Source organism: Pelodiscus sinensis, chromosome 8 (genome assembly GCF_049634645.1).
Source record: "Pelodiscus sinensis isolate JC-2024 chromosome 8, ASM4963464v1, whole genome shotgun sequence".
Taxonomy (NCBI): domain Eukaryota; kingdom Metazoa; phylum Chordata; order Testudines; family Trionychidae; genus Pelodiscus; species Pelodiscus sinensis.
In genome coordinates, this window is record NC_134718.1 from 56,671,196 (window position 1) to 56,683,601 (window position 12,406).

General features: G+C 44.3%; 1 protein-coding gene and 1 long non-coding RNA gene across 12 annotated transcripts in view; one reads left to right on the forward strand and one right to left on the reverse strand.

Annotated features, from left to right (window-relative positions):
* The window catches only part of TACC2 (transforming acidic coiled-coil containing protein 2), a 210,893-nt gene that overhangs the window by 108,277 nt on the left and 90,210 nt on the right, over window positions 1–12,406 (reverse strand). For 10 of the 11 annotated variants that reach the window (XM_075935333.1, XM_075935331.1, XM_075935334.1 and 7 more), the window contains one exon: window positions 5,816–5,956. The exons of the other annotated variant lie outside the window; for it this stretch is intronic. In XM_075935333.1, coding sequence (XP_075791448.1) covers window positions 5,816–5,956 — 141 coding nt within the window. The remainder of the gene's footprint in view (window positions 1–5,815; window positions 5,957–12,406) is intronic. 11 annotated transcript variants of the gene reach the window in all.
* LOC112545821 (uncharacterized) overlaps window positions 1–12,406 on the forward strand; it is a 76,141-nt gene that overhangs the window by 44,349 nt on the left and 19,386 nt on the right. The gene's annotated exons all lie outside the window — the stretch shown is intronic.

Sequence of the window (12,406 nt, forward strand, 5' to 3'; positions counted from 1 at the left end):
AAGAATTTCATTTTATTTCTTTCTGGAGAACAGCCACATGGCAAAACTTCCATTAACATTAGTGGAAATTCCACTCTCGTACTCCAGTGAGAATACATACCTACCTTTGTTTTAAATCAGAGATGTTAAGATTATTTTCTTAGGGTCAAATGTAATATTTGGCAGGAAATATTTATGAGATGCCACTCTGCTGGCTAGACCTACATTCTGTTATACACAATTCTACTAATATAAAGTAGTAAGCTGATTTTATGTAATGGAATATAAATGCATACAATGGTTATCAAAATGCATATTTTATATTATGAATGGGATAGTTATTTGAGGGGCTATCAGCATGGAAGGAAAGATAATTTGCTCTATTTTTAGAATTCTTGTTTTGTGCAACACTCACTTTGCCTTGTGTCCTGAGTATCCCTTTAAGTTGAGAGCTGTGATGAACTAAAAAATGTACAGTGAAGCTTCAGTATTTTGCCTGATATAATGTGACTTGGGCAGTGTCGGAGTCATGCAGAGTGAATAGCAGACTGATATGGTTGTTGAAGAATATCAACAATAATGCGGAGGCAGTGGTGAGAATGTGCAGAGAGTTGGGAAGTTGTTTTAGAATGAGTAAAGGTACGAGACGAGGAGATCCGATATCGACGAGTATCTTCATCGCACACCTAGAGAAAGCGATGGACAAGATCAAGGAAGAGGCAGAAGGGATATCGGTGCATGGGATGAGAATTAACAACTTGAGGTTCACGGATGTTATAGTTATCATTGAGGAAGATGAAGAGAAGCTAGTGAGAACAGTGCAGGTGCTAAATGAGGAAGGGAAGCAGTATGGACTGATTATGAATATTGATAAAACAAAGACAATGGTATTAGGAGATAAGGAAATAGGAAGGAAGATCAGTGTAGATGGGAGCGAACTAGAAATGTAGAGAAGTTCATGTATTTGGGGAGCATCACGATGTATGATCTAGACTATAAGAAGGAAATAGTGACTAGAATAGCAAAAGCAAGAGTTAGTTTGAAGGCCATGGATTAGATCTGGAAAAGTAAAGCAATTAGCTTAGGAACAAAGCTGAGCGTCTTGAAAACGTGTGTATTTAGCAGCATGTTGTATGGATGTGAGACATGGGTGATAACAAAAGATTCGAAGAGAAGGATATTGGCATTAGAGAGGAGCTGTTATAGAAAGATCCTGAGAATAGGATGGATGCAGAAGGTCACCAATGAGAAAATATATAGGAAGATACAGCCAAAAGAGAACCTACTGCAGAAAGTTATACAACGAAAGTTACAGATATTCAGACATATCTGCAGAATGAATGACGAATGAAAAGTTAAGACCCTGATATTCGACATAATGGGTGGCCCAAATAGGAGAGACAGACCCCACAGAGAATGGGTAGATGATCTAGTAGACTGGTACGGAGCTAGTCTACAGAAACTAAGCCACTCCGCGCTGGACAGAGAAAGATGGAAGGAAATAGTGAGGGAGGCATTGGACACCAACCGGCTTAAGTCCACGGTTGTTGATGATGATGATCTGATTTGTGCGTGGCAAGTTACTATGCTCCAAACCAGGGGTGTAGAACCTTTATTCTATCAGGGGCCATTGATCCATAAATAAAGATCAATTTGGGGGGCACATACATCCCTGTGGGGGGGAGGAGTTGAGGCTCTGGCTTCTACTAGGTTCTGAGGTTGCACCAAAAATGACTAGTTTAGGGTTCAGGATGGGATTCTGGGCTGGGGCAGAGGCTTGAAGTACAACAGGAGGTGAGGGCTATAGGTTCTGGAGTGGGGCTTGGGATGAGGGATTTGGATTTCACAAAGGGGGTTCAGATGTGGGAGGGAGTGTGGGCTCTGAGGAAGGGCTGGGGATGGGACTGAGGTTTGGGGTGAAGGAAGAAGTTCAGAGTACAGGCTCCAGGAGGGTGTTTGGATGTGGGAGAGGTTTCAGGGTTGCAGTGTGGGTGGGATTGCAGGGGCTGGGAGGGAGCGAAGAGAGCAGGAAAAGGTGCTAAGCTGGGACAGGTGGTTTGGGTGCAGGCTCAGGCTGGGCAGCACTTACCTCAGATAGCTCCTAGTAAGCCGTGCAGTGGGGCTAAGACAGACTCCCTGCCTACCCTGGCTCAATGCAACTCCCAGAAGCAGCTGCCATGTCCGGCCACTATACAGAGGGGCCAGGAGGCTCTGGAAAAAACAGCCCACGTGTCGGATTTGTAATTAAACCCCAAGCTAGGTGAGTTTTGCTCAATTTAACGCTCCACTGAAAATGTCATTCAGTTCCTCATGATCTTTCTGGAATCTAGGGCTGCACAAAAAATAGTTTAAACTATTCTGTTATGCTGGCTCCCTGAGACAGCACAAAATACAGGTATTTTTCTCCTGTGGAAAGTCAAATAGGCTGCGTCTAAACTAACATGATTTTGCCGAAATACTTTTTAACAGAAAAGTTTTTCCGTTAAAAGTATTTCTGCAAAAGAGCATCTAGATTGGCAAGGATCCTTTTGCGCAAAAAGTGCTTTTGCGCAAAAGCATCTGGGCCAATCTAGACGCACTTTTGCGCAAGAAAGCTCCGATGGCCATTTTAGCCATCGGGCTTTCTTGCGCAAAAAATTAAGGTGCCTGTCTACACTGGCCCCCTTGCGCAAGTATTCTTGCGCAAGAGGGCTTATCTCTGAGCAGGAGCATGAAAGTATTTGCGCAAGAAGCACTGATTTTGTACATTACAAAGTCAGTGCTCTTGCGCAAATTCAAGCGGCCAGTGTAGACAGCTGGAAAGTTTTTGCCAGTCTAGACGCACCCATACAGTACAAAGTTATTATTAACTCCAGGTAAAGCCATGTTTTTCTCTCTCTAAAGGAATAATGGATCTTACTACTCCTCAGATTGCTCCAGGAGAGGGCTTGAGAATTCAGGGGAAATTGTTTTAAGGAAATGCAGCTCTAGGGTGGAGGGTCACTTGATCTGTAGTAACCCAAGGCTGGTGAAGACCTGAGTGTGAGTTTGGTGTAACTAGCAGGCTGAGTTGAAGTCGGGGTTGCTGAATACGAAGTCACTCAGTGGATGCTTGTATCCTTCATGGGAATATCCAGATAGAGAGCATTTTAGCTGCAGAGCATTTTAAGGCTTTCTAAGTTACAGGAAAAGCAGTGACATAACTCACTGAACTGCACCCCAGACCCTGACAGGGATTTCTTACTCGTTCATGCCGGATGATGCTGAGCACAACCATTATCCTGTCCTGGACCTGAACATACACAGTTCATCTGAAAAACAATTCTTGAGCCCAGCTTCGAAAATGCAAACTCTCTGACTTAGTCCCACAATTCACTTACACTAGATATAAAAGCATATGGAACATCAGAACCACCACCACGGATGCAATCCAAGCTCCCTCTCCTGGCTTCTGTGAATAGTGCACATCAGCAACGGAAAATTAGACACCACTCTCTACAGAAAACCCACTGACTCATACAGTTACCTACATGCTTCCAGCTCCCATCCAGAACACACCATACGATCCATCATCTATAGCCAAGCCCTTCGATACAACTGCATCTGCTCTAATCCCACTGACAGAGACCAGAAACTTCAGGATCTCTACCAAGCATTTATAAACCTCAACTACCCACTCGGAGAAATAAAAAAGCAAATGGAAAGAGCCAGACGAATACCTACAAATCATCTACTTCAAGACAGACCCAAGAAAACCAACAGAACACCACTTGTCACCACCTACAACCCCCAACTTAAACCTGTCCAACACATTATCAATAAACTACAGCCTATACTGGAACAGGACACTAAACTCCAAGAAGCTCTGGGAGACAGACCCAGAGTCTCCTAGACAACCACCTAACCTCAAAATGATTCTTACCAACAACCACAGGACATACCACACTAATACCAACCCTGGTACCTTCCCTTGCAACAAACCCCGTTGCCAGCTTTGTCCACATATTCACTCTGCTGATACCATTATTGGACCTAACCAAGTGAGTTATAAGATCATGAACACATATTCCTGCGCCTCCAGAAATATAATCTATGCTATCATGTGCCGAAAGTGTCCGTCTGCTATGGACAAACGTCATTGGACAAACGTCTCAGACACTTCGCCAAAGGATCAATGCCCACAAAACAGATATCAGACAGGATCACAAAGAAAAGCCAGTTTCTTGCCATTTCAACCAGAAAGGACACTGTCTCGATGACCTACTCACCTGCATCCTACTACAAAGACCTTTTAAATCTACACTTGAAAGGGAATCCTCTGAACTGTCATTCATGCTAAAATTCGACACTTCCCCTCCCCATCCCCCTTCAGTACTGAAATTTGATTTGTCCTTTTCATATGTGTTCATTTTTTTTTAATTGTATCCTTTGGTATATATGGTTGTGACTATTTTCTTCCACTATTTGATCTGAGGAAGTGGGTCTGGCCCACGAAAGCTCATCATCTAATAAACCATCTTGTTAGTCTTTAAAGTGCTACATAGTCCTGTATTTTATCTGTGCTTTTGTGACTAGTGCATCTCTACGCCAAGCGAGGTAGTCTAATACCTCTTTCCAAAGCAGGCCCATACGCAGGAGAGGTGAAAAGAGTGCACCATGGTCTGTCAAGTAATTGTGAGGGACCAGATTCCCCTTCCCACCCCCAGTCTCTAGCTGAACCATCTCCCAGCCTGCAACCTCCCAAGCCCAATGCACCCCAGCAGGGAAGGGCTGCCTGCCGTATTGGAGCCCGGGATTCAGAGTTCGAACTCCTGGACTGAATAAGTGGGCCGTGGGGTTTGGGCACTGCCTTTGCAGGGAGGGGAGGTGGGGAAGGAGGCTGGGTTGGGCTTTCTAGGAAGCACTTACACTTTCCCTGGCGCAGGTAGTGCAACATTCGCTGCCCCCGCCTGTGCTCCCCCAGCAGCTGCCTCTGCAGCACCTGCAGCTTGAGCCCAGGGGTCTGCATAGGATATGCTGGGACAGCAGCCCCTGCTGAGGCTCCCCACTCTGGTTCTCCATCCCTCAGCTCTGAGCGTGGGACTTCACCATGGTGGTGCGGCCACTGCTGTGGGCTGTGATCATGGGCTCCGGCAAGGGTACGGTCTACTCCCGCATTATCAAGAACTTTGCGCTGAAGCACCTGTCCAGCTGTACTCTGTCTCCATAACCTAGACCTGAACTTGAATCCCTTCAGGGACCATATAGGCCCCTTGCCCCTCTGAGATGGGTAAATCAAATTAGCCTGTGGTTTTGGGACACTGTCCTTCTATAGCCCTTCTCATTCATTATCACATAACATTCCCATGGCAACTACAGTCACACTTCACAGGGAAAAGTAACAGTATTATTATTAGCAGCATTTGTAGCTGTCCTTCAATTCCGTTTCCTACCTGGCATCATGTAATCAGTTAGTTATCCACAGGACACCTTCCTGCCTTCCCTGTACTCCATGGACCACAGTTAAATGACATGTGGTTTAATCACTTGATTGCAATTTGGTAGGTAACAAAGTACAGTCCTTACACAAATATTAGTAGCTATAAAGAAGAAGGCTTTCATCAGGAATCAGTAGAAAAGGGGTTAATATTAGTTATGCAGGCCTGTATGCAGGAGTGGGTGTCTGTGCATGTAAAGGGTGCAGCTCACATTTACAAAAAAAAGCACACACCCCCCCGAAAATTCCTGTGGATGAGCCAGCAAAAGCTACCAACCAGACACTCATCCCTGGACAAACATATCAAAATGATTTCATATATTCTAAAGCAGGGGACCCCCTCAAGACAGAAGTTGGATAAAAGGCATTATTACACAATACCTCTTTACTTCCTTTGTCAATCTAGTACCATCTTGAGCAAGCGATTCTACATCATTAGCTGGTGTAGGAGCCAAAGATGCATCCTCAGGAACAGATGTAAAAGGGTTCTCCACTTCTTTGTAGCTACCAGGCTGAGAAGTGCTGCAAATCAATTCAATTGTTATAAATAACCTCTGCAAAATGTAATCAATGCCAAGAAGTTTTCAACAACATTTGCAAATTACCCTTGAGACACTGGCTTACTGTCAGACTGATTTGTTACAAGTCTGCCATTTTCTGTTTTCCCCCATATATCCCAGAATAAATAAATAGCTAATATCTAGTAACTAGCAACTTGGCAGCTTTGCTGCGTAGTGTGCAAGGATCTCAAAGCACTTTGCAAATTATAATTAAGCCCCTCAACATACCCAAGAGGTTGAGAGCTTAGCAATTTGTTATTTCCACTGCTAAAAAACAATAGTAAAGTTGTCTTACTTAAAACTTTTAATACGCTGCTAAACTAAATCAATTATCACTATAAAAACATTGAAGTTAGAAATCTGGAGTATTGTTTCAATACCAAGCAACTGTCACCACATTGCTAAGTCTCACAGAGACAGTTGAAATTACATATGAAATTTCAGTTCACAAATTTCAGAACTGGTAAATACATTTTTTTTTAAAGGCAACAGGGGTGTTCCAAGGATGATGATGTTGACAAGAAAGTCAATTTGGTACGAGAGTGCCCTCTCGTGGCTGGATCAGGAAAAATACTGGTCAGAAGTTACTGGTGGGGGTGGGTGAGTGTGTGTGTGTGTGTGTACACACTTCAAATTGTGAGCAGGATAACATACAGTGAAAATGACAAAGAACATGCAAAAACAGCAGAGACTGGCATAACTCCAGAGACAAAACATCACTGTTGTTTTCATTTCAAGCAATCAGAAGAGGAATGTGGTGTTAAAATTTGAGTGAACAACTTTGAATATAAGCACTGTGATAATGGAGCTCAACTTTGTCCAGCTGTATATTTTTCACTAGTTCCCAAACAATAGGGTGACCATTCGAGGTGACGCAGCAGGGCCCGGCGAGTTCCCTTGAGAAGCCAGGAGGGAGCACCACAGAGTCCCATCCCTGAACCTGCCCCCTCCCTCAGCTGAAGTTCTGGCCCAACCTCAGCACTCCCCTAGCTGTGGCCCCAGCCTCAGTTCCCTTACCCATGTCTGCATCCCCCACCCATGCAGAATCACAGCCTCACTCCCAGCCCTGGTTCCCACGGGGGTTTGGAGTGCAGAAGAAGTGACACTTTCCATGGGACCTTTTCAAATACTCGGATCAATATGCTGTGGCTACTAAAACAGATTTTCACATCCTCCCCCCCCCCCGCCCCGTCCCGCACACAATCAACACATGCATTTGCATCCACAAAAACATGCATCGGTAACTGGGACACTAATAATTGGAGCCCTGCATGGATACAAAATTTGTATCTGCATCTGACCCACAGACACAGGGATTCACAGATATAAAGATGTTCTCAGATTTGCAGGGCTCTACTGACTGATGGACGCTGCTCCACCTAACTCCACCTGCCAACAGATGTCTCAATTTTGCAACTTACAAAACTCAGGGAAGAACAAGCAGAGGCACAGCATTCCATTAGCAAGTGAGAAGATCAGGATTTCACATACAAAGGAGTCTGCAGCTTCATAAAAAGAAAACCATTAACAAGACACTAACATGAAAAAGAAAGCTGGCAGCCTTTATAACATGAACAGCAACACAACCTGCCAGAACATGCCGCTGTACCATAAATAAAAATCCTCTGCCCTCTTTGCTCATAGGCTTCCTCTCTGTGCTACCCTAATCCATCCTGTGTCTCCAGAAATTTCCATTCCCTTTCATCTGTTAATAATATTAGCCCTTTAGTAATGACGCTCTTTCTGCCTTTGTCTGCACAGGATTATTTGAATGATGGAAAAACTAAACTCCAAAAGACTTTTTTAGAATAATTATTGTTCCTGTCAGAAAATACTCACTGTAAGAGAACCAATACTGATACAGATCAGACCAGACCAGGTTATGGTTAAGTGACAGAAAAAAGATAAAAAGTCGCAGTCAATGACACAGATCATTTCACACTTGTCTCTTTAGTTAAGCAGAGCATGCTTTTGTGGCTTAAAGGGCTCTCTAGTCTCCTGATAGGAGCGCATGTGTGTGCATGTATTAAAGTGGGAAAACTAAGTAAATAAGTGAGCTTTGTATTTGATCTGAGGAATGGTGAGATCCGTGTCATTTTATTCTCTACCGGGAGTAAGTTTCACCATCTTGGGCAACTGGTGTCTGCAGGGGAGGAGGTGCAGGGAGGGCCACCAAGAAGCATAGGAAGGGAGTATGAGGGGGCACCTCTTTTAGCAATTAAGATTTTACAGGAGCAGAGAGAGATGGTGCACCTCCCCATTGTGCTACCATGTTGGGAAAGCCAGGTCTCCTGCACTAAGGAGTCTCCATCTCCCAGGGGACAGATTCAGTGTAAAGCAGGCATGTCAAACAGGCCTCTGGTGGGCCCGCCACTGCATTTTTATAAAAGAATAAAGTGCAGCCCGCTGGCCGCTCGGAGCACGTGTCCGAGTGCAGATCACTGCCGGCTGGCTGGCCACTCTGCACGTGGTACCGCAACGACTACTCACGGCTGTCGGGGCCACTCTGCGCTGGGTGCTCCAGCACGTTCTCATGGCCGACCGGGCTGCTCAGCACTCTAGTGACTGTTCACGGCTGGCCGGGCCACTCTGCGCTCCAGCACATGCTTACAGCTGGCCGGCCGTTCTGCACAGGCATCAAGCGCCTGCTCACTGTTCGCCACTGTGATCATGCCGCCCCAGCGCTTGAGGAAGAAATGTGTAGCAGCGGCAGCAGCTCTGGGACCCAGGCATTAGGTTAGGGGGGCTGGGAGTGCCTGGTTCTGGGGGAGAGGGAAGGCATTAGGTTAGGAGGATCTGGGGGGGTGCCTGGCTCTGGGGGAGGGAAGAGGCATTAGGTTGGGGGGCCTGGCTCTGGGAGAGGAGAGAGCCATTGGATTACAGGGGTGTGTACCTGGCTCTGGGGGACAGATGAGGCATTGGATTAGAGAGGGCGGGTTCTGGGGAGCGGATGGGGATTGGGTTAGAAACAGGGGTATGGGAGTGCCTGGCTCTGGGGGACAGGAGGAGGATATTTTGTTAACATTTTGTTTTTTATTTATTTATTCCCAAATAAAATTACAAAATGTACATTAATTGTATATCAATAAATATGTCAATTTTTTGCAGTTGCATGAATATTATACATTTATGTAAAATCTCAAACTTACAAAGTATCTGAAATTTTCACAGAAGCCCGTTCTATTTGATTAACCATGGTCTATACCTGTTTTTATTTCAACAAAACAAGTTATGTCTCATCTAAAAAATGTAAAAAGTACCTTAAATTTATATTTAAATTAAAAAATATTTTATATGGACAAATAATTTTACATATAAAATTATTGTATTACATTAAAACAAGCTCTGAAAATTATCAAATATACCTAAACCATAATCTATAATAATAAATAATTATGACTTTCTGATAGAAGTACATTTTCTTTGGTGGCCTGAAAGCTATCAATTTTCATTTGTGCAGCCCTCAGTAGTCTTCGAGTTTGACATGCCTGGTGTAAAGGAACACTGCTGCTGTGGGGAGGAGGGGGGTTCACAATTGTACAAAGGGACTACCTCACAAATCACAGTGATTGGCTTTGGTTTCAATTCTTTAACAATAGAGTTGGTATCAGTGAAGATTTATGGGAGGTATCCTAAGCATTCCATCAGATCAGAGTTAAAGTTTCTTTTGGGTTTCCAGCAGCCACCACAGATAGGAGTTTAGCTATTCCCCTTAAATGGTTCTTTTTTCTCAGCTACTGAGGAACACTGGAATTATTCTGACTGGGTTCAGGAACAAATGCTTCTTTTCCTTCTGGCTAGATATGGAAATCCAGGGCTTTGAAAACTAACTTCACATCACCAAGTTTAGCTACAGTGCGTGGGAGCATAAGAGCTCTTATTCCCTGAAGTATTCTCCCCTTTCCTTGCTAAAACTTTGAGAGTTATTTCTAAAATAAGTCTGGTTTAATTACCTAATGTTACTATATAAATAACTTTAGTTACAGACTAACACAACTACCCCTCTGTAACTTTTAATGTAACTACAGTTCTCTGACCATACACAAAGTGCAAACATTATGTTAATCATCTTCTATGAAATTCTCTGTGCTTCTGAAATGACCTACAGAACAGTAGGCATCCCAAAATTTTCAGACCCGTCACATTTTGAAATGAACAAGCCATTTCCTTTTTCATATACTATTTTTCCTTAGCTAAAAATCGCCTTTGTCCTTATATAGTAGTAATGTAAAATATATACAGCATTCAGTATGACTATATAGGGTCACACTAAAACTAGAGGAAAATGCTAAAAGCCAAGAGTAAACTGCCAAAAATAAGTGGCCCTCAAACATGGTAGGAGTGTAAACAGAGCATCACAAAAGGAAACAAATGTACAAGAAGGCAAGTGAAGACAGGAATACATCAAATACACATAGGATTTATGAAGTGTTTTTAATAATCCTCCAAAATACTGCAAGGATATTCTGACATAAAGACACACCAGTGAGCTATTTACAGTGTTACCCTCCCTCTCTCACACACACACTTTTTGATTCACTCCCACCAACACTCCTTCAAGTCTGCACATAAAACGGAAACATTTGTAATGGAAACATATTTTGTCCGCTATCATTTCTAATGTATGTAGCAAAATGAAACTAGCCACCAAAACTGATTTTATCATAGGGATGATTTACTTTGTATAGACTATGACATGGTCAATAGTGATTAAAAACCCTTCACATTTTGAAAAACGTGAAGTGCTCCCTAAATGTGATGTCAAACAGGACTAAATTCCCATAATGACCCTGTGGGGCTGGTAATTATATTGGGCTCAGTTCAATGGCTGTGTAAATGGTGCCAGAGTGATTTAGATGCAGACCAAATAATCAGTAAGGGCATGGAAGTGGGATGAAGGGCTACTGGCATGGGCAGGCAATTAATTGTTGACCCTCCGATAGTTGGATTCGGGCCAGAGGAAATGTGGTCTGTGCAAAGTGAGACATGTCTGATATTCCCAGCAGTTGCACTTATGAACCTGTAACGTCAGGGTATCCGAACTCAGGATATGTCTACATTGCATCTGGGAGTGAGTCTCCCAGCTGGGGTATATAGACCTGTGCTACCTCTACTCAAACTACCAACCTAAACACAACAGGTTGGACATTGTGGCATGGGTGGACTTAGGACTCTCTGGTTAGACTTGGGAGTTTGGATCCAGGAAGTCGAGAAGCCTTTGATCCTCATATGGCTGGCCTGAGCTGGAATAGCCACACTGCTGTATTTAGCAAGCTAACCAGAGTGCAGCTAGTATGAGGCCTTGTCTTCACTCTGCAGAAGATCAATGCTGCTGCAATCAATCTTTCAGAGTTCCATTTAGCAAGTCTACTTAAGACTTGCTAAATTGAACTCATAGGGCGCCTCCACCAGCATCCAGTAATCCTGCTCTTGGGAGGAGTAAAGGAAGCCAACAGGCATGGTTGCTCCCATCTGCCTCCCACTGTGAGGATGCTGCCAAGATCAGCTTAAGGTAACCTGACTCCAGCTATATATTCTACATATCTAGAGCTGCATACCTTGAGCTTAGCTCCCGGGTCTAGTGTAGACCTGGGATTTAAGCAACTAATTGACTAGTTGACTATCTGATAAACATAAGCTTATTGGATAGTTGACTAGTTCCTCAACTAGTCACCCCCCCCCCCGCCCCCATCTGAGGCAGCAAGGGGGGGAGCAGGAGCTGGGGGGAGATGGCTTAAAAGCCAGTTTCCTGCAGCAGCATCTCCGTGGGGGGCAGTGGAGGGTAGTGGGGACTGGGCACGAGCTGGGAATCAGTGGATTCCCAGCTCGTGCCCAGTCCCAGGACACTGCACTTCTGCTTTGTAAATGTATTAAGAGCTAACCCCGCTGTGGCTCCCCCACTTATCGACTGGTTGATGGAAATGCCATTGACTAGTCGATTAGTTGATATTACATGATTAAACTAAATTTAATATCCCTATGTAGATCTGGCCTGAATCTGGCTCACTCCTAGGGTACGTCTAGACTACATGCTTCTGTCGCCAGGAGGCATGCCTCATTCCAGGAGGCATACCTGGGTGGTCGACAAATGCCTTTGATGTCGACCACTCACCCAGACTACCGCGCTGAGCCGACAAACAGCTGATCGGCTCAGCGCGGCAGCCATGTAAATTTAAATGAAGCGGCGATTATTCATTTTCCTATGCCTGGTAGCCTAATCTACATGCCTCTGGTGACAGAGGCATGTAGTCTAGACGTACCCCTAGTTGCGGTACAGACATACTTTCAGCATCTAAAGCCAAGCAGGTTTCCCCGAACCTGCCATTTTGACCATGGTGCATCTCTGACTTTCAGGCAGCTTCTGCACCAGTTCACATCCCCAAATTTGTGCTGCCTACATTAGAACTCGACA